This window comes from Leptomonas pyrrhocoris (genome assembly GCF_001293395.1).
Source record: "Leptomonas pyrrhocoris isolate H10 chromosome Unknown, whole genome shotgun sequence".
NCBI lineage: Eukaryota > Euglenozoa > Kinetoplastea > Trypanosomatida > Trypanosomatidae > Leptomonas > Leptomonas pyrrhocoris.
In genome coordinates, this window is record NW_015438364.1 from 132,684 (window position 1) to 158,767 (window position 26,084).

Sequence of the window (26,084 nt, forward strand, 5' to 3'; positions counted from 1 at the left end):
AAGAAGAAAAGAGGAGACGAAGAGAAGAAGAGAAGAACTTTTGCGGAGAGACGCGCAAGTCAAACACAGCTTTGGCAACAGAGCAAGAGAGAGAGAGAGAGCACACATGCATATGAAACTCTCGTTGAGAGCCGCGAGTGCGTCTATTGGTGGATCAAGCTGCCTTTTTGTCTACGTAAACACAATAAATACTATTCGTTGTTCTTGTTTTTCCTTAGACGTAGTCGCATGTAGCAGAAGTTCTAATACGAGGGGAGGTGTGTGTGTGCGCGGAAGGCGTCCGAGGATAGATATCTACCACCTTCGCCAGAAGAAGCAAGGTGAGCTTCGGGAGCGGGAAGCACCTCAGACGCAACCGGTCGAGGTGGAAGATCTAAAAAACATGTTTACAGAAAGAGGTCTCTCCGCTTTGTCATGCCGATTATCAGGCATCTTCGATTCCATTTTGCGTAATGACGTAACTCGCCTGAGAAGGGGGATGCGCAGGGGACTGGCGCAGGATGAGCTGACGCACGCCCAGCGACAGCGACTTGCGCAGGTGCACACGACACTGAGACGCGCTGGACCACGCAAGCCCCAGCGCCGGCACCACCGTGTGACTCCCATCTGCGGAAAACCCCGATGAAGACAGCGACGATGACGAGGTGGGCGACCGTGTTCTCTTGAACTGCGTACACGACGAACCGGTAGAGTGGTGTCGTGTAGCACGGACTTGGTTGATGCCGACGACGCACCAGTTGTGCCGCGCGGCTGCACATCGCAGCTGCGTCGCGATAGCAGCCACCGATGCGTCTGTCTGTGCTATCCCGTGTATGTCGGCCTGCCCCGCAACCACCGCCGCGGCAATGGAGTCCAACACAATGAGCGCCCGACCAAGCGAGCCGCTCAGCATCCGCACCGCATCGCTCAAACTGCAGCTGCTCCGTCCCTCCCCAGGTGAAGACGGCGGAGGAGCGGCGGCAGCGTGGGGCTCCACAAGGCGCAGCAGCTCTTGCATCGACGCGATGTGACGTATCTGCAAGCAGGAGAGCACCATCGTATCGGTACAGGTCTGGCGCACGCTGCGCATCACGGCCTCAACGATCCCGCTGGGCAGCGACGTTATTAACGGGTGAAGCTGCACTGCGCGTACGGCGCGACGGACCGCGGCGGCGGCCAGCGGGCCTAAGCGAGAGGTGGGTACTTCCTCCGAGACCAGGTACACCACCGCACATCGCGCTGCTTTTACGCTTTCCACGTGGAACGCCTCGTTGCACCGCTGCACCATTCCCTGTGTGCTCTGTGTGTTCTGCTGCTGTTGCTGCTGAAGAAGGCGCAACGCTGCAAACTGCGGATTGTGTGCGAGACATAACGCAGCGGCAGACTTGCATAGGTCGTGGGCGGACTGTTGCAGCAGGCACTGCAGCCCCAACTGTGTTTTGCCGGCACCCGCCTCCCCGTAGACCTCCGTCACCCAGCCGCTGCGGAACCCACCGCCGCCTAACGCACGATCGAGGCCGACGCACCCCGTCGAGCACCAATACGGTGCAGCAGGCCCGATTAAACTGAGTGGGCCGGCGGACGTGCGCAGAAGAGAAAAAGTACTGCACCCGTGCAGAGTGCTGAGGCTGCCGCCACTGTGGGTTGTGTCCCCTTGGCGAGAGGGGCCCATCGCCTGGGAGGGACTCTGTTGCCCACGGAGTGAAAGACACGCAGCGCAGCGGGTGAGAAGTGCGAACGCCTCCCGCTCCATTGCGCTCCGTCGACCCGACGCCTGCGTTCGGTGTGCGTCTTGTAAGCGCTCTGATGCTGCTGCTGCGGCGGCGGTGGGTGGGGAAGAGACCTCAGACGCAAATTTAGCTTGCCCTCGCTGTCGCACGCCATTCAACACATCGTGTTCGCCTGCCACAAGGAAGAGGAAAAAGCTTTCCATTGAAGGCGCCGAGGAGCCCGTCCCGGAGCGTTTGGGAGACCTCACCAGAAGGTCTGTAAGATGACGGACGACAGCCTGGCGCACTTCTCTCCTTTCACTCGAGTTCCACGACGAAGGCGGGCGCAGAGACGCATCACTGTGTCCCCGCACAAACACACCACGCGAGGTCGCCAACTGCGCAGTCGCCTTTTGCTCCTCAGATGTCAGGTCGTGCACAATGGAAGAGGGGAGATGCGCGGAAGAGAAAAAAATGAGCAGGTCGTGCACTGAGCGGCACTCTTCAAAGCCAAGAGAGGGCGGACAGACAGCGGCAGCAGCTTGTGAGGCAGCCACTTGAAAAGAACCTGCCCCGCTTCGCTGCTGTTGGAGTTGCTGTAGTGGGGATAGGGTGGATCTGCTCCGTAAATGATGCCCCGGATCCTGCTGCGTGACCACAGGCAGCATCGCTGCAAGGTGACACCTCGATGTTATCCACCAAGTGTTGTTCTTATTAATATTGATATTTGTTTGTGTGGGTAGCAGATAAGGTTCGCCAGTTCGCTTCCGCCCACTTCTCAATCTTTAGAGTGTGTGAATCAGCAATAGTGGTGAGCAGGTTCAACCGTTTGGGGAACGCAGCATCCATTCAACGTGCCCTCTATGTGTTTAGAAAGAAAAACGGAGGAAGAGGAGCAGGAAGAGAAAACGTTGGGCTCAAATATGAGATAACTGCACATCAATAATAGCGCGTGTTTTACTTTTGGTCTTTTTTGAGGCGGGCAAGTTTTCCTTGTTTCTCCTCTGATAGTCGGAAACAAGACTTTGGCAAGCGCCGCGCGCTACACCGCCTGAGTGGCTAACGCTGTTCCACTCCTCAGTCGGTCCCTCCATCCTGCGTGTTCTCTGTCCTTCGTGCAGTGGAGAGACATCGGCCGCAGCAAAAGGAAAAGGTGCCGTGAAGAGAGAGTCGGCCGGGACACGTTCAGCGTTACGCCGTGCCTGTCCTGTGACGAAACACACCCCTGACAACAGCGGAGGATACCGCTGCTCCTGTACGAGTTTGGGTGCCCACTTTAATTCAATTTTGTTTTTGGCGGGGAGGAGCAACTCGTAGGCAACGACCGATAAAAAAGAGGGGAAAGCTGTGTGTAACAGCACCAAGAGAAATACCCAACTATGCAATTTCAAAAAGAAGCTCATCATCTATCGCCAATGAAAGAGCAGAAGAACATCACCACTCAGCATTCGAAAGTGCTTAAGCAGCGGCTACACCGTGGACAGTCAAAAGCTGGACAACGCGGCACCACAACACTGCTGCCACAACCCATGGCGCACACACACACACACACACGCTGCAGTGGACGGAAACGGCCACTCCTTTCTGCAGCTCAGAAAAGATACATCGGCATGCACATCCGTCTACGTCGGAGAGACATTTAAAAAGAGAAGGTGGAAGAGAGAGAAGGGTGAAGGAATTGAGAAGACAGGATGGCGCTGTTAAGACCAAACGATGGAGAAAGCAGGGGAAAACAAGAGGGGGGTAGACGTGAAATAGAAGAATATAAATCAGGCATCCGGAACGCACAGAAATTGTGGGCACCAGGCGTAAGTGACATACACGCGTACAATCACACACACACACACACACAGACAGACAGACAGGCCGAATAAACAACAGCGATACAAACGGCAGAAAGATAAATCAAACGGAAACAAAAATGGCAGTTTAGGTTTTCGAAGAAAAGACAAGTATTGGGGAAAAACAAAGCGCACATTAGAATCGCAAGAGGCGGTGTAGATGTCACGCCGCCAACAGCAGAAGGGAGGGCACCTAAAGAGAAAAACCCCAAGACATCACCCGTCCTTTCGTGACGCACACAGACGAGGTGATAACCAACAAAGCGGGTGCAAACGCAGGCGTTGTTAGAGCGGCGTTGGTGGTAGAGCCTCTTCGCCTCTGCGGTAATACGCCCACGAAAAGCGAAAAGGCGGCAACGGCGGGCGTGAAACACAACGGCACAAGAAAACACACGACAGAACATCAGGAAGCAGCACACGCGCCAGCAGCAACGCAGGCGCAGGCAGCGGCGGCAGCAACCGACGAGCAGGCGGAAGGTGACACCTGCGTCGCTGCCTCGTTGCCTCGCAAGAGTGTGTACATAACACATTTCTTTTCCATCTATTTGCTGGCGTGTGTATGGCAGCTGGTCTAAACTCGATTGGGCACGCCCGTTCGCCTCCACCGCAGGGACGCTGGAGTGGTCCCGACGCCCCCGTCACAACACGTCGATTTTTGAAGGCGCCTAAGCGGTGCCCCTACAGACCCGTTCTCTCGGCAGTGTGACACCAACTCGCGCTGGCGTCTCGTGACACAGCGAGCGAAGCGAAAAGGTGGCACTGCAGGGATTGTGCGGTGAGGCACGGCTCGCGGTGGGCAAAGCGTGTGCTTCTTGCGTGCGAACGCCCTCCCCCCCTTTGACTTTTACGGGCGTCACGCATTGCGGCAACGTGACACTCGTGTCATAGTGGCAGCTCCGTCGTGGCGTGGCGGTGGTTCTGCCGACTCCCTGCAGCACCGTTGACCTCTCCTTTATTAATACCACTGTCCTCTTTGATCTCCCAACTACTGCTGCTCTCCTCATGCTGTGAAAAGCCACCGTAACTCGCACGGTCCATCGTGGAGTAGCTGCCGCGCCGTCCGTTGCTCCCGCTTTCGCCTTCACCGTCGCCGCGTGCCGCGCCGGCCTCGCTCCGGCGATGCGATCGCGCATCGCGCTCTTGTGCCTCGCGTGCGCGCAGTTGCTGAGTCAAGTACTTCACGCTGTCCAACAATTTCTTCTCCGATTGGCTCTGCCGCTGAGTCTTCTCGCGCTCTTTGCGCAGCTCCTGCTCAAGATGCGCCGTCTCCGTCTTCGCCCGCGCGAGTTGCCGCTGCAGCACCACCATCTGCGCCTCTGTACTGATGGAGTGCGTCTGGCTGAGAGAGAGGGGGGTGCGGGCGCCGCTCCGCCCCGTCGACGACCCCCGCGACTCTGACAGCAAGACCTGCGAAGAGGAGTCAGTGGACGTCACCGCGTCGCTGGACGGGGCTGCGTGTATTGCGCTCCGCTCCACGTCCGCAACCGCCGCTGTTGCGACGGAGAATTCATTTCCTGTTTCCTTCGGCGCCTTTAACGTCCGCAGTTCTTCGTGCAGTTCGCTTACCTTTTTTTCTAAATAGGCGGCGCGCTCTTCGCTCCTCTCACACCTCTCCTCCACGGACTGCCGCGCCGCCCCGTGCATCTCGTCTTGGCACCGCTCCGCGTACGTGGAGTAGCTGCTCCAATTATCGCTTCTCATGGTGGCTTCCCTCAGCTCCTGCAGCTGCTCCTGCAGCCGAAGGCGATCCATTTCGGTTTCGTAGAGGGTGTGGCGTGCCAGTCGCAGCTCATCCTGTGTCTCCTCTAACGCGCTGTGCACCCCGGACCTGGAGCGCCCGCTAAGACTCAGTGGGGAGTCGTCCACCGCTGCGGCTTCCGTTGTCGACACACTCAGGTCATGCGTGCCTCTACGAGCTGTGAAGACCTCCGTGAGCGTGCCCACATCCCGCCGCCCTGCCATCGCCAAAGAAGTCCGCTGGGAGTTGCTGAGGCTGGTGTTGAGGCTCAGCTGCAACTCCTCTTTCTTCAGGTCTAACTGCTTCAGCAGCTTCGCATAGCGCTGACTTAGCAGGGCCATCTCGGTCTTCGCGTCCCGCAACTTGCGGAGCGCCGCTTCCTTACCATCGTGCAGGTCGACGTTGTCGTCCATGGTGGTGGACAGCTGCACCCGGAGCAGCTCAATCGTCTCGTCGCGTTCGTCGACGGCGCGCTCCAGCACGGCGGCGTCCTCGTCCGTTTCAATCACGTTCGCCTCCAAGGTCACCGCATCGTACAGCGTACACACCAGCTCCGTGTGCAGCTCCAGCGCCAGTGTCCGCAGCTCCGCGGACGAGCACGTTGCAAGACGCTCCTGCTGCTGCCGAATCTCTTCTGCTGCGCTGTCCACCACTCTCCTCGGCACCGGGCTGGGGCCACGGGAGAAGTCTCCGTCCTTCAGATCATTCAGAAACGCACGCACCTGCCGCGCCGTGTGTGCCGTGCACACCTCTAAATCTTCGCTGTCCGTCACTTCGTCGTCGCTTTGCGCTGGCGTGGTCGCCGGATGGGTGGGCGGCGACGGCTCTCCACAGGGCTGCACCGCGTTTCGTTCAACGGGCATCGCCGCCGTGTCTGCCTGGCGAGCGGGTTCATCGCCCTCCCGGTCCTCCAGCTGCTGGAGCCGCTGTACGAAGCGATTGACGGCGCTGACAGTGAGCGGCTCTACCGCCTCCGCCTCCGCGTCGGGCGGGGCCGCGGGGGACTGCGAAGGCTTCAGCGGGGACGGAGGGCTCTCACCGCCGGCGGGCTGCAGAAAAGAACCAGAACGGACTAAGGAGGTGTCAGGTGAGAACTGAGCGGAGCGGGTGCGGATGGCGGAGAAGTTGCCCGGCGGTGACATGGCGCCGTGAGGGGTCGATCCACACAGAAAGGCGTTCATGAACTTAGCAAAGAAGTACTACTACTATACAAAGCAAAGCAAGACGTAAAGCTATTAAAACTGAGAGAGAATGGAAAGCAAGAATGAAACGAACGACAGTCCTTGTTCTCTAGACTTCCTCCAACTTTTAAGCGGTTTCCTGTCGCACGGGCACGATACACAGGTGAGCGCGTGCGACGAACAGAATTGAAAAACGAGAAAGGAAAAATCTTCGAAGGAAGGCACAACGAATGGAGTGCGCGTACGCACTGACGGTGAAAGCCAAAGAGGTTCAAATAAAACAGAAACGAAAAGCCACTAAAATACATATATATATATATATTAAAAGTACAACGAAGATCACAACGGGTTTTTCTCTTTCAGGTGGGGTTGCTGTTTAGGCACAGAAACAGGAAAAAAAAAGAAAGAAGAGAAATAAACTGCGGAATGCCAGATAGATCTTCTTGTGAGCGTATGTGCGTGTGTGGGTGAGCAGCCGTGTGGCAGCCAGTGAAGCTCCGTCAGTTTGACGAGTAATTCACGCGCAACGCACTACGCACACGGTTTGGATTCCAAAAAAAAAAACAATAAACAGAAGGAGAAAAGTACAACCCTTTGAATGCGTGATCTACCGTCGTTGATGTTGTTTTTAAGATCAGTGTTACACGGTTTCGCCTCTTTCTTCTGTGTTTCTATTCTGTGCAATGAAGTAGTGTTCAAGAATAAATGTGTGTGTGTGTGTGTTTTGCAGACTGAAGGTGTCGTTACGTGCGCAGCAGTAGCGAAGAGACTTGCCACTGTGTGCCGCGGTTGAGTTCCCCAGCAGGAAAGAGCGAGAGGCGGGCGAGAAACCTGACAGAAACGCGCCGCCTCTATAGGCCAATATGCGCACTAGCACGCGCGTTCCTCTTCGCTTCGGCTTTTTTTTATGTTTCCCTGTTGTTGTGTTGAGATGAGGCGGAAGGTGTGGCAGCAAAACAAGAAACGAGAATAATCAATGCGACAGCGTTGAAAGAGGCGGGGTGCAATTGAAAGAAAAGGGGGGAAAAGGGAGATTATGCGAACGGCTCAACTGGCATCTATGCGTATCCATGAATGACAGGAGCAACAGCTGCAGGAGCGTCGCCGCCGTTTCGAAGAGAGATGAGTTGACACGGCAAAATCGTACTCACCGTCCAATGGAAGGGACTCTGAATTGCATGAGAGACAAAAGCAATGTTCACCGGTTTGCATTTTAATCGAGTGGTTCGTTTCTCAGCGTTCTATTTGTGGAGAGCAAGAAAGAAATAAAAAAAAACTCACTGAAAGTTTCTTTTTAAGCTGCGGATGCGGCTGCGCCTTCGCTGATGTGTGTCGTTGGGCACCAGGAGGAGATAAGAAGAGAGAAAAGGAAAGAAGAAGATGTTCAGTTTTATACTCTGAAATGAAGAAACAGCCGGAGGAGAAAAGAGAAGGAGAAAAAGCAGATCAGAAACAGAAAGAAGAAAGTAGAAAATAAATAAAAAAGGACACGCCTCTGGAGAAATAGCATCAACAACAAACACACAACTCTTCTGCACTGCAAAGGCGGGAGAGACAGGTAAGAGGTAATTACGTAAGCATAAATAACGAAGCGAGGGACAACACGTGTATAGCAGACCATTAGGGAAGGGGGAAAAAAAACTTGCTTAACCGCGCGCGGCTGATGCCGCTGACGTGCAGAAGAAACGAAAGTCTAACCAGCGGAAAGTAACGTTCACGACAAATAATAATGACCAGCCTCCGAGTAAAAATACAAAATACGTCCTTTAATCGAAACAACACGATCATTGCGGCGTGGTAGAGGAACCCTTTCAGCTTTGTTTGCTTCCCACTCCTCAGAGGGAGGAACGGCGAGCAGGTAAGAAGAACGCGAAAGCTAAAAGAAGGAGGCGAGGTGTTGTGGTTGCCACTACAAAAAGGAGCCCAGCTTTGTATGTCAAGCAGCTGCAAACATATATATATAATCCCAACGACTGCTGTGGTGCATGGCTACAAATTTCCTCATGAAATATCGCGAAAAAAACGAAATGAGCAGCAATAATAAGAAGAATTGCTCGAGAACTACTTCTTCTCAGCAAAGACGAGCATCAAGTCGTCCTCACCACCAAACTTCGCCACCGCCGCCTCCAGCTCCTCTGCTGTTGCCACTGAGATGTACTTTGCGTGCCCTTGGAAGCGTTCAGTGCAGTCGCCTTCTCCTCCGGCTCCACCTGCTCCTGCGGTGCCCTCTACAACATCGTCCACGGAAGATGACACCGAAAGCACCGCAGCCTCGGCATGTCCGTCCACCGCCTCGCGCGCAGACGTCGGCAGACCGAAGGAAGGGCTGAAGCGCAGAAAGCTGCGCATGCCGGTCGTCCCCTCGCGCAGTCTCGCTTCCTCCCCAACACCATCCCACGAGGAAGCGGACGCGCTTGCCGGGCTGGTGGCGTGTGAGCCAGCGCGCTCCTCCGTGTGCCCCGCCGTACTCGTAAAGGAGGCCGGAGCCGCTGTGGTAGACGAAGGGATCGTGGCCCGAACCAAGTCCAGCCAAACAACCTCGCCCTCTTCCTCAGCTGCGTCCTCCTCGCTGCTGGCGCTTTTCACTTCTGTCGACGCAGGCTGCGACGGCTCGGCCGGGTTGGAAGAGGCGGGCGCCGCCGATGTCGTGGGTGCGACAGCATGGGCTGTGATATTCGCTGCCGCAGTAGCAGCGGTAGTAGTGGTACACGTTGCCGCCACCGTCTCCACCAGCTCCTCCTTGTACATCAGCACCGCCTCTTCGTGGGTGTCGAGCATGCGCAGCGGGGTGTACTGCTGCAGCTCCATCGCCTGCTGACGTCGACGATCATCGGGTCCGCGCTTGTCGCGCAGGTAGCCGGGCACGTAGCCGACGCCTACGGAGCAGAGGACGGAGCCAAAGGCGGTGCCTAATCCCGGCATCACCATCGAGCCCGCCGCGGCGCCTGCCGCACCGCCCGCCACCGAGCCGACGCCGGTGTAAAACGAAGTGAGCAGCTCGTACCGGTACTGCTGCATCGACATCTTGTGATCCCCTTTGCGCCAAAAGGCGGCGTTGGTGGTCACCAGTGTGCACGTCGTGAGACCGATTTGCACGGCAGCGGTGGTGATCGCGGACGCGGCCGATCCTCGCATGCCGAAGTTCGCGACTTGGTACATCAAGGACCGCTGCGTGAGGGAGCTGATGGCGCCCGTCAACGACAGCCCACCAAGGCAGTCACCAACGAGCTGCAGCAGCCATTGCAGCTGCTGGGGGGTGCGCATCGAGACACGCACCACGAGCAGCTTTACGGCTTCGCGTTGGACATGGCCGCGGACAGTGGACGAGGACTGAAGGGCCTCACTGAGAACCTCAGGAGTCAGCCGACCGGCGGCGACGGACATCAAGACGGCCTTCGCGACCTTCGCCCCGATGCGTGTGCCGAGCAGCGTGAGCTGCGCTGAAGGGTGACGTGCGATACATTGCTGCATACTTTTCTTGTCTCTGTGTACTCTAAACAACAGCAACAAGAGGCCGGCTTCTTTACACAGGCGTGGGCGCCAAAACTAACGTGAGAAGCAAAAGAAGGAAGAAGCAAAAAAAAAAGGAGCAGTCGCAACACCAACGAGATCAGATGAATAAAGGGAAGGTAAAACCACGGAGAACGTTTCTGTTGTTGAGGTGCTGCACTTGATCGAGTGTGCGTGTGTGTGGGAAGGGGGGGGGGTCGTTCCTGTTTTGCGGCTCTGTTCGAACTTCCTTCGCTGTCCTTACCCCGGTGCGTCAGATGATGATGCGATGAAGGTGCACAGACGCACAGAAGAGGTACAAGGCAACGTAAGCGACACGGAGAATGCAGACCCAACAGCAGAAAAGGGAAAGAAGCCAACGAGAGCGCTGGACTGGCAACAGTGAGGAGGGGCTAAATTTCAGAAGCTACGTTTACATGGACGGACGTTTCAGAGATGCTGGGCGCGTGAGCGCGCATGTGTTTGATGGAGAAAAGAGATGACGAACACACACAGCAAACAATACGTTTCCAGACGGCACGAACGATAGACGAAGATGGAGAGGGGTAGGGGGAGAGAGGGAGGTACAATAGCTTTCTTATTAAAAGAAAATATATTATTTATATGTATAACGCGATGAAGGCAGAGCCAAGAAATCTGATGTGCACATGGTATACCGACACCTTATTTCTCACGGCAGCAGCACGGTCCAACGACAAGAAGAACAAGACGCAGTTGAAATTAGCAGAGAGCAGCCCCTCCGTGGAGCACGCCTCCCAGTCACTACCGGCTCTAACTGACCGTTGTACAATACGAAAGCCTCTCTTCCCCAAAAGAGCTGGAGCAGAAGAAAAAATAGTATTAAGCGGTTTTCTTTTCCTGAGACACAGTAACTACACCGATGACAGCAAACACACATCATGGCATCCTATCAATTCTATGTGGATCTATCTATCGTATCCGTATCGGGTGCTTCTCTTCGGCCTAGACTCTTCGTAGGCGGTTATCCCTATCGGTGGAAGCCAAAGAAACTGTGGGGAAGCAGAAGCTTCGTTTCATTTCAAAAGGGGAGTAAAACGATCTAGCAATCAAGACAGAAAAAAAAGCAGGGGAATGACAGGACACACAAGCAAGTCCTCACAAAGGAGAGAAGAGGACCGCTACTTGGTACAAACACACGGATTCGTTGGGCGCTGCCGCTGTCGACGCTCGGCGCGATTAATCTCGCTCGTCACTCGCACATCACGCCGGTTCTTCCCCACGATGCTGCGCCGCGGTTTCCCCGCGGCCCGCTGCGCCGCTCCATCGGCGTAGAACTCGCCGTGCATCACCGCCGTCATCACCGGCGCCCCGCGGTAGAGCTGCTGTCGATGCGGGTTGTCCAGCACCCACCGGCCGCCGCTGCGTTCCGCCAGCACATCCGCCGTGTACGTATTCGGCACCGTGAGGCCGACGTCCAACTGTGCGCCGGTGAGGTGGATGTAGGGGTCCACCGCACGCCGCCGCGGCAGGGTCTGCTCATGACGAAGGACCGCCTGTTGATGATGGTAGGCCTTCCACTGCTCTTTGCTCGCTTCGTATGGGGTGAGGGCAACGCGGGGGTCGGGTACCACGACTGCGTGGGCGTGGCGCGCCCTCTGCACCGCCAGCACAAAGCAGGAGCGGTCGGCACCGCACAGCTCCTCGAGACGAAGGGCGGCAGTCGGCTGCTGCACCGGGGTGGCCCGCGATGCCACGGCCTGTTGCTCCTCTCGGGTCAAGGTGCGCATCTCCGCGGACAGGGCTAGCTGTCGACTGAGGTGCGACGGAGCATCCACGGCGGGTTGCTGCAGCAGCCCTCGGCCATCAGGCGACGTCCACGCAGGCCGGCTTGTCCCGCCGACACCGCCGACGGCGCCAACCAGCGCAGCGGCGGAGGTCGGCGACACCCGAAAGGACGGCCCTGTTGCCTCGCAGCCGTCGTAGTGGCCGCTGGAGGAATGCCGAGTTGACTGAGCTGCCCGCTCACGTGTGAGAAAGGCACCGGTGCGTGCGCGCTGATCGGCGTCGCGGTGGAACATGCGCTGAACCGCGAGGCCGTTACGCTGCCGCGCCTCCCCGCTCACATTCGGCATGATCGGTCACTGCTATTTATGCAGCTTCTGCGCTGCCCACAAGTGTCAACGCACAAATAGTCTGCGGAGTGATGCCCTTCGTATTGTATTGCCCCTCTTCTCAACGGAGGGAGGGATAGAGAGAAAAGGCACACAAGATGGAGGACACGAAAAGCGGACAAACGGCAGTCACATCACTACGCCACATTCGAGAGGGAGAAGAGAAATAAAATAAAAGAAGAGGCGTGTCACCGTTGTACCGGCAGCCCCGGCATCTCTACGAGTAGTAGCTCTGAAACACAACAGCAAATAATGTGTGCGTGTGTGTGTATGCGTTTACGACTTCTTCGGACGACGCCAAATGCAAGACACCCGCAGTAGCGATGACTCACCTCCTATGAGGGAAGAGACCATAATTAAAGATGAGGTCACTGACTGCGTCGATGTTTTTTTTTTAAGGAGATGCCCTCCCCCTCCCCCGTGCCAACGGGAGCAGTGCGTGGTTCTTACACCCTACGATGTGCCGCACGTGCATTGGTTCATTTCATGGCAATGGATCAGAGTCCCGCGCCCTTATCGCTTTCTTCCACCCTCCTTCTCCATTTATTATTGTTATTATTATTATTATTTTGACCTCTTCGTTCGGTCTGACTGCTTCACTAACGACTAAATGAAAGCACTACATACAAAGGTAAAACACCGCAAGCGTAAGCGAAAAATGAAAACGAGGGAAAAAGAGAAAGGCCAACAATTGTGTGCAAACCGCATTTACAACAGTGGGGAAAAAAAGAGAAGAAGAGATGCTCCACATCACCAACACCGACACCGACACCGCAAATCAAAAAAAAAAACACACGGTAACGCAGCTACCAGCGCACACCAGAAACTTAGCGGAACGCGTCTCACCACACATTCCTTTACTCTCACGTGTCTCCTGAAGGAGAGGGGGAGGGGGAAGAGAAGAGAAGAAAAGAAAAGAAAAAGGAGGCGTAGACCAATTGAACGTTACGCGCAGTAGCACACACGCAAATACAAAGAAAAAAGGACAGGCTCATCGTCGCTCCAGAGGAGGCACAAAATGTGTCGTACTTCAGCCACTAATTTTCTTGTCCCTCCTCCGCATCACCAACTTCGCTGCTTCGACACGCTCCCTCGGAGCTCTGAGGTGGCAACGCTGGGGAGAACGCGGTTTTGTGATAGTGGCGGCAGGCTCGCTTGCATCGGGAGTATCCCCCCTCCCACCTAGAGGAGATAGAAGTGAAGAAAAACGGTATTTGTAGCCTTCGCTTTTGTTGCTCCGTTCTTAGTCCATCGTACCGCTGCGCATGTTCGTGTCCACCACCTGCGGCATCTCCCACATATCGTTTTTCACCTTCCACGGCTTCGGGTTGTAGTTCTGCGGTGCCTTTGCCCAATTAAAGTATGGGTTCGGAATCTTAATGCCGTTGCGGGCCAGCGGCTGCGTCTCGTGTGTGCAGTTCTCCCACACCGTGTTCTGCAAAGTACCTGAGGTGAGGCGGAAGTACCTGAACTGCGCTACCGACTCGCTGCGGTTGGTGTCGGGGTCTATGCGATGCTTCAGCCGCGGCGCCAGCGAACCCCAGGCGGCCTGTCGTTCCGCCTCTTGGTTCGCCAGGTAGTTGTAGAAGAGCCGTGTGCCGGCCAGAACGTTCTGGCGGGCGTACTCGTAGTAGAGACTGGTGCCAAGCGTCAAGGCGAACCAGAAGCCCGTTTTCTTCCAGCGGCCCATGAAGACGGCGTAGCCCAGCGGAGGGAAGATGCTCGCCACGCAGCGGGCCAGGTAACTAGTCTGCCCCTCGTCCCACGCACGCTTCCACCCGTTCGGAGTTGGATCGCGTATTTTGAACAACGCCGGGCCGTGCGTGTAGAGGTACTCGTAGGAGTAGAAGTAGCCGCCGGCGCCCACCAAACCCGCGACGTTCACACGAAGAATACCGAGGCAAAGGACCATCAGCCACGCAAAGCGCGTACGAGGGTTTCCGACGGCGTTGCCGGAGACCTGCCCACGCGCGATGTAGTAGTTGCACCACCACACGTTCAACCCTGCCAGCCAGAGGCGCACAATCTCGCTCGTGTGGTGGCTCTCCGTATACGGGACATCCTCGCGCGTGCCAATGAACTCGTTTAACGAGAGGAAGTTGAGGCCTAGCTTTTGCATACCAAACCGGCGGGCCTGGTGGGTTTCGTCCAATAGGTTGAAGGGCGCGGAGACGTCTACGATGGGGCGGGAGGTGTTCTTGTGGGCTGGGTCAACAAAGCTGTACCAGTACTTCATTCGGTACGGCTCCGCATTCTCGCGCTCGACGTCCGTCATCGGCTTCGGGACGTTGTGCCCCTCGCTGCGGAGAACATCGTCGTTTACGCCTCTAGAAAACATCGCAGCAACGGTGCAGGTGGCTCGACACGGAAGAGGAGGAAGAGCACGCACAGGACTTGCCTGCACTTGAGAAAGAGAGCGAGAAGGCTCGTCTCCGCCCCGAAACCCGAAACGCTGTCGTCAGTGCGGGAGGAGAAAAAAGATGTGCGCCTCTCTTCCTGGAGAGCGTCGCGGAGCACCGAATACTCACAAAACAGCAAGCAAAAGAAAGAATAATGCCGGAAATCTACCGAGCGAAAAAAAAAAACAAAAAAAAGAAGACAAACGGCAAAAGACACGTCCTCTCCCCGAGTTCTAAAAACAAGAAATGAAAGCAGAATTATATCGTGTTCTCGGAGAGACTTTTGCGTAAAGGACGATTGACACTATGGAGAGGTTGGGGGAGGGGGGGGATAAAATTCTATGTTCTTCTTACACCCCCTGGCACTATCTCGTCTTCGCGAGACAAGAACAAAAGTCCTTTTTTGAGTTTGCTGGTTTGTTTGCTTTTTGATATTGTTCTACTACAAGACGACGCACAACAACGGAACGGCAACGGCGGTACTAGAAGAAGAAAAAAAGGCTTTCCTTCCCGACAGGCCGAAGCGCTGCTGTCGGTTTGCCTCCTTACTTTGCGATGCTACTACAGTTCAAAGGCGACGAGAGAAGAATGCCGGGAATTAATTTCCTACGATACGTCACTCTTCCGCTAACTTGCCTCAAGCATGAAGAGAAAAAATAAATATACACACCTGTAGAAGCGTCGCCACGAACTCAGATGCCGTAATTCCTATTTAAAAAAAAAGAAAGAAAAAGGGAAAGAGAGTGCCTACGCTTCCTTTATCCTCTATGCAATGCGCTCCTCTCCCCGTGCACGGCCGACCGCCTCAGCGCAAGCAGAAGAGAACAGAAAAGAAAAAAAGAGAGATGCACACAACAACGCGCACTACGACTGGGGTGTTTGCGCAGGCACGTTGAAGAGAAAGAAGCGCCTGCGCAGAAAAGAAAAAAAAACGGCGATAGAAACGAAAAAATTAACAAGAATAGATGATCGTGCAGGGACAGTTATTCCAGCTATTTGCGCTGCTGTGGTCCACCGACGACACAGCAGGGGAGTTTTGACGAATGCTACCTATTATGTATATATATGTATATATAAAGTTGATGGTTACTCCCGAACAGCTCCTTACGTTCAGTTGTACACTCATAGATAGATTTATGAAGGGAGAGGGTTCGAAGACGGTATGGATGTTTCGAAGTTGACGGAAACCACCATCACATGCGCACAGAATATATATTTACAAGATGTGATTCGGTCCCAGCAGAACGAAGCGCAGTCGAGGTACGCAACAGAGAAAAGAGAGAAGAAAGAAGAAAGAAGAAAGAAGAAAAAAAGGCGGCCACGCGTGCGCAATGAGACGACACCGAGGCACGAAGAATACGAGAAGAGGCGAGGAAAGAGGAAAGAGATGAAATAAAGAAAAAGTCGATTCCGAGGAAGAAAACACGCACTTACAACTCGCAGAAAAACAAAAGACTCCAGCTGTTTTTGAAGTGCCGTTTCAACAGGCAACTTGGGTGATACAGCACGCCGATTTCTTTTTCTGGCTCTGCGATGTTGCTGTTGATGCGCCGTTGTAAAGCCACACATCATGCCTTTTCGTTTTTTCTTTTCGCTTTCAATGTCTCACGAGTATTGACAGAGCAAGAATAGCACACTACCGCGTCGGCGGTGCCACCTTTGTGGCGACAACGTTAATGACGGTTAAGTACCAGAACACCCCCCACGAATGAAAAAGGGCAGCTCACACTCCTGCCTTCCGAGTAGAGCCGCATCACAGAAGCCTGTTGCTACCGGTGGGGGCACTTAAAAGCTAGCTGGAGAATCAAAGCGCAGCGCCTGCCTTTCCGGTCTCTCATCGCAAACTCTCATGCAACCTACATTGAGCGGACGAATACGCAAAAAGCTTTCTGATAACTTCGCGTGAGCTTCAAAGAGGAAAACCCAAGAAAGAAAGAAGAAAAAAAAAAGAGAGCGTCGATCGACAATAAAAATAATCATCCGTAAACACAACGCCTATAAAAGCTTCTCGCATAAACAATCAGCATTCACAGCGAAAGGGTTTACAGCTACAGCCTGCTCTCCCTCCTTTTCTTTTATGAACGAAGGGGGTGGGGAGAGAAGAGAAGGAACGAAAAACACGATCCGTAAACCAAAGCACACACAAATAATATATATATATATATATAGGGTAGACTCCTGGTGACGCGTAATGCAGGAGGAAAAGGCACACGCCCCAGCATTCTGAAAGCAATGAAGAAAGAAGGAGAAAAAAAAGACTCTTGTACTGCGGCAGTGTTTTTGCCCTTCTGTGGCGCTTCGTCCTTCAAGCACCAGAACAACTGCAGTTAGTAGCAATAATAACTCGAGTTCTACCAGAAAAAAAAAGAAGGGAATCGCCCATCTTCTCTTGCTTTCCCACGTATTCGCTTAAAGCTTCTTTTCCATCTTCGCCGTGAAGGGCGCGCAATTCGCATGTAGTCACCGGAGCAAGAGACGCATCTGCGAGCTACCGGAAGGCAAGATACACCTACGGTTCCAACACCCCGTTGCATCTCGCTTCTACACACACACACACACACACCAACGACAACGAACGGCAAAGTAAGAGAACGGGGAGAAACAGAAAAGGAGGCCTTTGTGCGAAGGCGAGTGCAGCACTCTGCTGCTGAGGGTATGGCCAGTGGTAGAGTGTTTGGTGATGTCGACTTTTTTTTTAGTTAGTACAGCATTTACATAATTCAAAGAAAGACATCCGAAGACTTTTCGCCGGAGACTGTCTTCGCCCCTCCGCCCTCTTAACACGCGTATTAGGTTTTCTGGGTATTTGTTTATCGGCAACGACGAGAAGAAAGAAGAGAAGAAAGGGATCTCTACAAGACAATAGGCAATGTATGTAATATATATATATATATATATATATATATATATATATAAACGGCTCCACAGGGAGGGCGGGGGGGACAAGCATGGGGACAACAAAAACAGCAAACGAATCGACAGTAAAACGAAGGAGAACATATATATATATGTATATATACTCCACGCACGAGAAGTTAAAGTACAGCGTAATCGATAGAAGAAGACACAAAGCATTAAAAGAAAAAAACTTACAAGCATAGACATTAAAATAGAAAGGACGAAATACAAGCATCGACAAAAGCAAAGAGATACGCGCTGGCAGTCGCGTTAGTAAGACAAGTACCGTCCAGCAAATCAAAACAAAAGGAAGCAACGTACAGGTTAAGTGGTAAAGAGAAGAACAAAAGGAGAAAAACGATGAAAGAAACAAGCATCAAGCATGTAGGCAGTTTTGCCTCTTATATAATAATCACAGCACTCAAGAGAATTTATATTTGTATATATATATATATATATGTGCGTGTGTGTGTGTTGAATAAACAAAGGAGAGGTGAGAGCCGCACAACAAGAGTTCTCTCACCTCCGAGGCAATCACAGCAAACAGTCCAGAAACGAAAGAAGAAAGCAATCAGCCGTACAGAAACAAATGGAAAGGACAAATAGCAATTATACATAGTAGGCGAGACAGAAGATATGTATATTTTAAAAAAGTAGAATGAAGCAATCCGATGAAAAAGACCAGCAAAGTGTTAATGCAAAGAGAGTTTAGAAAGACTACCAACAGAAGAAAGATGTAATCACTCGCGTGACGAGGGGTATAAAAAAAAACATGTAATTTTATTAGGTGTTTCGCGTACACACCGACATGCGAAGAAAGGGAAAAGAAACAGGCGACGCGCGGCGCTGGCCGGGTGCGCACAGGTGCGGTGATCTCAGGGTGTACGTCCGTGTGTAAAGCAAGCTTTTCGAGGAAAACGCAAAAACGAACTATGAAAGCCCACATAAACAACTGAACTTCTCATTTTTTTGAGAACCGTTGACATATGTGGGAGGGGGTGGGGGAGCGCGTCAACGTCTGCTAACTTACACTTCCAGGAGCATCATTCGTACAGCTCAGAAGATCCTCCAAGAACGCACGAACATGTGCGGCATTCACAGCGCTAACACCATTCGGCAGCACAACGTCGCCCTCTGCCTCACTGAAAGCCATACTCGCCACACGAGATACATGATCGTTGCCCAACTCGCGCGTCGCCATCGACGGCAGCTCGCGCGAAAACAGCAGGCGACTGCACGACTGGCTTCCTCCGAACGCGCCCACGAGGCCGGTGCTGTCGCCTTCACACTCTTCTCGAAGAAAAGCCTCGGGCGGATGCAGTAGCGTCAGAAGGCCGGACATCCTCGCCAGACACGCACGGTGCGTCGATCGCAGCGGCGGTGCGCTCCCCAGCGAGGGCGACGGAGGGGACGCGAGGGACAGCGCAGGCGAAGAAGCGTCCTGCACCCGCACAGAGCTCTCGAAGGACGCACTGAGTGAAGAAGCTGGGAAGGACTGGGTCGGTGTGAGGGCGGCAGCTGACGCCTCATCTGCCACTAGTGAAGCTCGCGTTGACGGCAGCTCCGTCGCGTCCTGCAAAAACCGCACGCGCAGCGCGACATCGTTGACGTCGAGTGATAGCTTTATGATGCGGCCCATCTCGAGTATGGCCGCGAGGTGGTAGCCGCGATCCATGGCCATCGCCGCACGCATCTGATACGGGTAAGAGAGGCCTTGGTGCTGCTCCGTTGCCTCAGCAAGGTCAGCCACCATGTGCAGACAGCCATTACGCTCCACCAGCAACTCCGACGGGATAAAGCACACCTCAGGGCTGCGCTCGCGACGGTGCAAATAGGGTACAGTGGAGCCCGCCGCGGTGACAGCAGTGGCGGTGAGACGGGTAGAGGGGCTGCCCAGCTCCAGCAGACTGAAGCGCCTGGCCCAGCGATGGATGCAGTCGGTCAAGACCGCGCTGGCCATCGACGCGCCGCCCTCCGCCTCGCCCTCCTCGTCCTCCGCGACGGCGTACACGCGTGACAGAAGCAGCGCCGCCGAGGAGTGCAGAGGACTTAGATGCAACGCATTATGCAACAGGTGCTGCGTGACGCGACGTCGGTCAGCGTGGCGTGGTAGCGGGGGGACGAGGTCCTCGGTGCGTGTTTCGTAGTTCGCGTACTGGGCTGCGATGCGCACGAGGCCGTCTGCGCGATCGTGTGCGGTCAAGGCCAACAAAACGCTAGCGAGTGCTGCTCTCACGGGCGGTTTGTCCGTCAGTTCCTTGTACACAAAGGTCTGCACTTCGTAGGTGAGCCACGCAAGCCAGCGCACGTCCAGCGCCGTCGTGCCCGCAAACTCGGCGGCCTCGGGGGCCCGTGCTGCCCACTGCGTCATGGCCGCGCCGTACACGGCAGCCTCGGTGCTGAAGCAGTCCCGTACCCACGCACTTGTCAGCGCGTCCACCGCCGTCCGCACCTGCAGCGGCATGAGGGAGAGGGCGTAGTCCGCCGTCGCACACGCCTTGCGGACGTACAAGGCAGAGGCGTGCTGCGGGTACTGCTGCGCCTGCGCCACCTCTCGCAGCGCTCGCACGAGCAACTCCTCCACCGTGCCCGGCGTGGCCCACTCCGCTGCACGGCACAACAAATGGTGGAGGGACTGCCCGGAGACGCGGTAGGCCCGCATGTACGCCGCGAGACAGCCGCAGAGACACAGGATGCGGTGCTGAGGAAACAAAAACGGCACCTGCGCCAATGTCCCCAGCAGCACAACGGGCGAGGCGATCTGGGCGGCGTCCTCGTAGGACCGCATCCACGCCTCGGGCGACAAGGTTGAGAGCCCCTCCCGTGCGCACAGCTCCGTCATGTCAGACGGCGCCACGCTGTCCGGGCACAGCAGCGCCGCCGTGCAGAAGTCGGTGAAGGCGGCGAGGAGGTGCACGTGTCCGCGATGGCAGCAGAGAGAGGCGCGACGTACCAATGTCTGGGCCAGGAGGAGGAGGTGCTCCACCCCGCGGCAGCTGCCCTGCTGAAGGAGGTCGTGGATGATGTGGCTGAGACTGCCGTAGGCGGCGTCCCACGCACCGCGACACAACTCCGCACGTGCACGCCTCGACAGCTCCACCCAGCGCGACATGCTTGCCTGGACGCGGTTGGCATAGAGGTAGCGGCTAAAGCAGTACCACGGAAAGTTTGGCTTGCGGTGGAGCAGCGTGCGCTCGGCGGTGGCGCGGCAGAGCGTGTAGCAGCACATCGGCACGACGGCAGGGGAAGAGGCAGCAGGAGAAGAAGGCGCAGCAGCAGCAGCAGCAGACGAAGCAGGGGAAGCCACGCCGCCGTCCGCGTTGGCCACAGGCACGTTGTTGGTCACCCCAAGCGTGTAGGAGGGCTGACAGAGCAGCGTAGGGGACGAAAAAGGCGTCGACTGCGTCATCGCGTCCTCGCCTCCCTTCTCCTCCGGATGAAAGAGGATGCCTTCCGTAGACGAGCTGTCCAGCTGCGCCGGCGAGGGCGGCGGCAGTTCCTCGCGTACTGCTGTCCGACTGGATGCCAGGCACTTATCTCCCGCGCCGCCCCTTTGCTCAACGGCTGAGGTGGGTCCGTCCGCACACGTCGCAATAGTAGTGTATACGGGAAGCGGGGGCGTGAGTGGCGTTGACCTTTGCGAATGCGTCAATGCGATTGGGGTTGCACACAATGTACCGTTAACAGCAGCAGCAGCAGCAACGGCGGCGGCAGGAGAACGAGGAGAAGTCAGCCCGCTAAGAGAATTCGCGCCGGTTACGGGGCTACCAGAACCAGCCATCAGCTGCGGTGAAGGCATCAACGTTCTGTGCACAACAACACCGACCGTCGCAGAAGGATAGAGAGCGTTGTCCTCCTCACCCGCACCCTCGGGAAGTGGGGAGGAGATGGGGCTTGAGGGGGACGGCATTGCGGCGGCGGTGGTCTGCCAGAGATAGCGGGAGCCGGAGGCCAGCGATGTGCGGGGAGCCAACTGAGCAGCAGCAGCAGCAGCAGCAATGGAAGCATCCGTGGTGGCGGCATCCGTTGTGGTGCTGGAAGGCGCGATGGCCATCACCGCTGATCTCTCCGCTGTTTCTTCCTCCATTGTCTCTATGAAATCGTTGTCCTCCTCGCGGGTGGTCCGTGGTGGTTGCGTAGAGGGGAACTCCCAATCCGGGCCTTCGCCGTCGTTACTAGAGTTGTCTGCCTCCTCCTCGCCGACCTCCACGGCGTCTTCTGCAGCCGAGGTCCCAGCATTGTCGCCCATCAGCCACGGTGCAGTCGCAGTCGACATTGTCGACGCCTGCGCGTCCTCCTCAATGTTTTGTTGTGGTCGCGGTGTCAGCTGGGGTTGGCGTAGAACGGGGGAAGTGGAGGCCACGAGCTGCTCACACGCAATGAGCCGTGTTGGCCGTTGATAGACGTCGCTGTCGTACCCTCCGGCTGCCGCCACGTCCGTCGACCACTCCTGCGCAGCGGCGTAGAAGACGCGCTCGACGCTGACGGGGTGCACGGCGTAGTGGTAGGCTGCCAGCGAGCGCCACACCCACGGCTGCCGCACCGCCTCCTGCGCCGTGCGGCACACCGCCGACACCTCTACCACGTCTCGCACAGTGAGAAAACCGGCGATGTGCTGCGGAAACACGTGCATCCACACAACGCCCCAGCCGGCCTGCCGCGACGCAGCAACGGACGTGTTCACACTCGTGTCGCAGGCGTTGCTGATGGAGGTGCAGTCAAATTCATTGCGGCTGTCCGTGTCACCCTCGTCCTTCTCTGCCGCCGATGTGTCACTGCACAGGTCTAAGTACCGTGTGGCATCACTGATCGGAAACTCCGCGGAGCTGCTGACCTGATCGAGCTTTCTTCGAGGAGCGCACCGACTGGCAGGGCTGCGAACGAGCCCCGCGACCTCTCGCTCCGCCGTCAAGAACTGCATGTCTTCTTTCGCAGCCTTCATCGGCAGCGGCACCGAAATGCAGAGAAGTGCAGCCGGCGACGGCCGATCTTCCACGACAATCGTGCGCCCTGCTGTTCCGGAGGAAAGCGAGTCTTCGTAGCAGTGTGGAGGACGCAGGCAGGCGAAATTAACGTTGGAGCTCAGACTGCGTGCGCCGTCCTGCGCGAAGTGCTGAAAAGAGGGGAGCATGCCACCCGAAGTATCAGCTCAGATCTTCGGCGACGGTGGCGGCGTCCACACTTTCACGTCAAGTGTCGCTCACAGAACGCAAAAGGAAAAGAAAAAGTAAAGGAACAACGCGGCCTCCGAAAAGACGATTTTAAGAAGAAAAAGGCGGGGCGAAGTGCGCACGCAGACGCCGACTGATTTCTTTCTTGCCGCAACGCACCCACGAAATAAAAACAGAGCAAAACGGCTGACACAATAAAGTAGAAATCTGATGACAGGGAGGATTATAAGGACAGGCAGAGAAACCTATTGGACACGAGATGCCCCACGAAGGAACAACACAACCCTAGTGCCGAAAACAGCAGCAGAAGAGAAAGAAAGAAAAAGGAGAAGCACACAAGCGCACGTTGCGGTCAGCGTCAGTGAATTATTACCGGAAACAGAAACCAAAGTACAGGTAGAAAGTAGCAGCGGGAAGCCGTCAAAGAAAAAAGTGCTTCTTCGGTTTGGGGGGCGGGGGGTTCACAACAACACCGGATAAACTTCCAAAACACGCGGGAAAGAACAAGTTTTAAAGAAAAAGCAAAACAAGAAGGAAGACACTCCTTTATTTCAAAGCGTCTTCAACTGCGCCGTGTTAGCTCAGAGGGTCTCTGTCCTGCTCCAACGCCTGATACGACAGACGTACTTGTTAGTGCTATTTTTTCTTTCTTTTAGGACTATCTGGTAGGCGATGCGAGAAGCCAAAGAACAGGGACTATCTGCAACGATTCAAGCAAAACAAAAAAAATTCCAGTCGGGTGCCCGTATATGCGAGACAGATGAGACGCAACGAGGCGATGTTGAAGGAGATAAACGTATATCGGCAAGGGAGAAACTTCCGTGTCGATTTGGATGCAGCTCGGCTGCGCTTTCTTTCTTTCTTTATATATTATTGAGTTCTTCGTCGTGTTCTATGTGTATACGTTTCTTGTCCAAAACAGCTTCGCTTTTTCCTGTTTATGTGGCTAGCACTACCGTTGACAACGGTCACCGCACGATTGTAATACAGGGGGGGGGAACAAGAAAGAGAGCTATTCAACTTCGTTCCACTCAAGACAGAAAAAAATATATCTAAAGGATTTCTTTTTGATCTCGACGTCCACAAAAATGAGGGGAAATGAGTCGTCGCAGTAAAATGGCGAGCACAGGAGCGGAGAGGGCTCCACTCTGCGTGGGTGTCGTTAATGAAGAAGAGAAGGAAAGAGAAGAGAAAAAGAACAACAGAAAGGGCACGAAACAACAAACCAAAACCCAAAAAAAAAGCTTCGGTTACCGAAGCTGTACAGCGGCGGAAAACGATATTAGTGGAAGTGGAGTTGCGCGGTGTCGCCTCGTTCCGGCGCCGTTGCCGTCACAACACTTTAGCAAACCCGTGGAATTTGCGGGAGAATCTACCAAAAGGAAATGGGGGTGAAACAGAAAGAAGAACGCGAACGTCCGTTATTGCACCCAACTGTACAAAAGTTGAACAGATAAGAAAAACACAAGAGAGAAAAAGAAGTCGTTACAGCACGCACACGTAAAAAAAAAAGCCAAATACAAAAGAAGGACAGAAGGGGGAATAATGCGCCAGCGGTGGCCGCCGAGGACAACAAGTAAGGAGCGGGTGAAGGGCACAACACTGGACAGAGCTCACGTTTCAAAGAAAACAAAAGAAAAAGGAAGTTAAAGAGCTGAAACTAGAAAAAGAATACAGAAAACACATACAGAAAGATATGACGTTAGCTTACGGAGACAGAGAAGGGGTACCGAAGAACTGAAAAGTGCGGTGTGACTAGTAAAGGGAGGAGGGGGAGGGGAAACAAGAACACAACTAAACAAAAGAAACGATTGAGTAAAATATCTTCTGCGGTTTTTTGTTTTTTTCTTCAGTACACCCCAGCGAACACAACGGGAAAAAAAAGAGGCTGTTTTTGAAGGAGCGCGAAAAGTACAGAAATTAAAAAAGGTCCTCAGCTCAAGCTGTGTGGGGTTTTATTTTACTTTTCAGAAGAAACCAAGAAGAAAGAAATCCATAAAAGCACCGCAGTTTTTCAGTCGCGTGGATACAGGATTAGGAAACACATCCAACACACACAGCGTCGTGTGTGCTTGTGCTTGTGCTCGTGTGAGGTCGTGCAAACACAGCCTTTTATATTTGAGAAGTGGAAAAAAAAAGACAAGACAAGACGAAACGGAAATCAGCGAAAATGGCAGAGGAGCTGCACGCGGCTGAGAACTCTCAGGCCGAAAAATAATGTACGTTTCTCTCTTCTCTTCCTCTTTTTGGCACGTGCAGCGGGTACACCCACGTGCGCGGCGTGATTGTATGTCGATACGAAGCTAATTAGGCGCGCTCCTCCTCTTCGCGCGAATAATTCGAAACGTAAAAGAAAAAAGAGAAGAGAGAGGACGAAGACGCAGCACACGCACAACTTCAAGGCACTGCATACGCTGCGTGTACAGGAACACGCTATTATGACCGTAAAGGGCGGGAAAACAGAGCCGTTTCTTTGCTTTCAGAAAGTGCGCGGTGCTGCCAACGGTCACAAGGAAACTGCGGAGGTAAAAGCGAGAGGAAGGTGAACCGAGCAGTTGCCACAGACACACACTAGAAAAAAAAAGGCACTTCAAGCCCCCTCGTGCCGATGTGGAAACTTATTTTCTTGTTCTCCTACGCGGTTGTGCGCCTCTACAGAGTAAGTAACCGTAAGGCGGATTACAGTAATTACTTAATAGCGATTCTGTTTGCATAAGTGTGGGTGTGTTTGCAGTAATCAAAAGGTGTTGGGTTTTTTTTTTTGAAGAAGGCAAGACACCACGTTGGTGATGACGCAATAGAAAAAGTCGATGAGAAAAAATCAGCGAGAGAGAAAAAAAAGAAGAAGGCAAGAGGAGAAGAATGTTTCGATGTGCGTTTGGCCGTGCAGCGTCGTGCACCCTCGTTTTAATCCATTCCCTTTTAATGGACTTCGCCTCATTAGCGCTTCCGCATGCACTTCGGTGAAAACGAAGTGAAACGCGTGCGGCAACTCTTCGCTGGGATCAGAAGCACCGGCAATTCACTGCCCTTGCACGCTGTGACGAGCTGGCCAGCTGTGCAGCGCCTGCGATCTCGCTCAGCAAATGTGTACCACAAATAAATAAATGAGATCATTCAGTTTGTTGCCAGATCGATCAACGCGCTCCTGCCGTTGCTGTTAGATGTTTTTTTATCTTTTTTCACTGCCGTGTCACCAAACGAAGACTGCTTCGCGGGTTGCTTCCGTTGTGGTGGCAAGGTCCTCGCGGATAAAACGGATACCGAAAGAAGAGGGACGTAAACGATGAATGAGAAAGAAAAGGTTTCACCGCTTTCTTCTTTCCTTTTTAAAATTCAGATTTCTCTTCTTTCGCTTGATTCTCTCTCTCTATAGAAAAAATATATATATATATAAACTTGTGTACTCGTGTCTGCTGTTGAATCTTTTTTGGAGAGTGTCTTTTGCCTCATTTTCTGAGATATCAAGACAGCAGAGAGGAGGAAGGGGGGGAGGGTGGTGAAGAGGGAGACGCCGTCGGTGGCC

General features: G+C 54.3%; 6 protein-coding genes across 7 annotated transcripts; all 6 read right to left on the reverse strand.

Moving 5' to 3' along the window:
* Window positions 1-424: 424 nt before the first annotated feature.
* On the reverse strand, window positions 425-1,732 carry ABB37_04602 (hypothetical protein; the record flags this gene model as incomplete). Its single annotated transcript, XM_015802324.1, has 1 exon — window positions 425-1,732. One exon carries the CDS (start codon window positions 1,730-1,732, stop codon window positions 425-427), a length of 1,308 nt encoding a protein of 435 aa, XP_015658768.1.
* A 2,679-nt stretch (window positions 1,733-4,411) lies between these two features.
* ABB37_04603 (hypothetical protein) lies at window positions 4,412-7,364 on the reverse strand (the record flags this gene model as incomplete). The annotated part of the gene is made up of 1 exon (XM_015802325.1): window positions 4,412-7,364. The coding sequence occupies exon 1, from the start codon at window positions 6,407-6,409 to the stop codon at window positions 4,412-4,414; it is 1,998 nt and encodes a 665-aa protein (XP_015658769.1). The 5' UTR covers window positions 6,410-7,364.
* A 1,145-nt stretch (window positions 7,365-8,509) lies between these two features.
* Window positions 8,510-10,397, reverse strand: ABB37_04604 (putative mitochondrial mitochondrial carrier protein; the record flags this gene model as incomplete). Its single annotated transcript, XM_015802326.1, has 1 exon — window positions 8,510-10,397. Exon 1 carries the CDS (start codon window positions 9,917-9,919, stop codon window positions 8,510-8,512), a length of 1,410 nt encoding a protein of 469 aa, XP_015658770.1. The 5' UTR covers window positions 9,920-10,397.
* Window positions 10,398-11,097: 700 nt separating this feature from the next.
* On the reverse strand, window positions 11,098-12,148 carry ABB37_04605 (hypothetical protein; the record flags this gene model as incomplete). Its single annotated transcript, XM_015802327.1, has 1 exon — window positions 11,098-12,148. Exon 1 carries the CDS (start codon window positions 12,049-12,051, stop codon window positions 11,098-11,100), a length of 954 nt encoding a protein of 317 aa, XP_015658771.1. The 5' UTR covers window positions 12,052-12,148.
* Window positions 12,149-13,333: 1,185 nt separating this feature from the next.
* ABB37_04606 (hypothetical protein) lies at window positions 13,334-15,611 on the reverse strand (the record flags this gene model as incomplete). 2 transcript variants are annotated; one of them, XM_015802329.1, is made up of 1 exon in its annotated part: window positions 13,334-15,611. In XM_015802329.1, exon 1 carries the CDS (start codon window positions 14,426-14,428, stop codon window positions 13,334-13,336), a length of 1,095 nt encoding a protein of 364 aa, XP_015658773.1. In that variant the 5' UTR covers window positions 14,429-15,611. The 2 variants fall into 2 exon arrangements, with proteins under 2 accessions (XP_015658773.1, XP_015658772.1); XM_015802328.1 differs by having other exon boundaries at window positions 13,334-15,593.
* Window positions 15,612-18,408: 2,797 nt separating this feature from the next.
* ABB37_04607 (hypothetical protein) lies at window positions 18,409-25,263 on the reverse strand (the record flags this gene model as incomplete). The annotated part of the gene is made up of 1 exon (XM_015802330.1): window positions 18,409-25,263. Exon 1 carries the CDS (start codon window positions 22,516-22,518, stop codon window positions 18,409-18,411), a length of 4,110 nt encoding a protein of 1,369 aa, XP_015658774.1. The 5' UTR covers window positions 22,519-25,263.
* Between the last annotated feature and the right edge of the window lie 821 nt (window positions 25,264-26,084).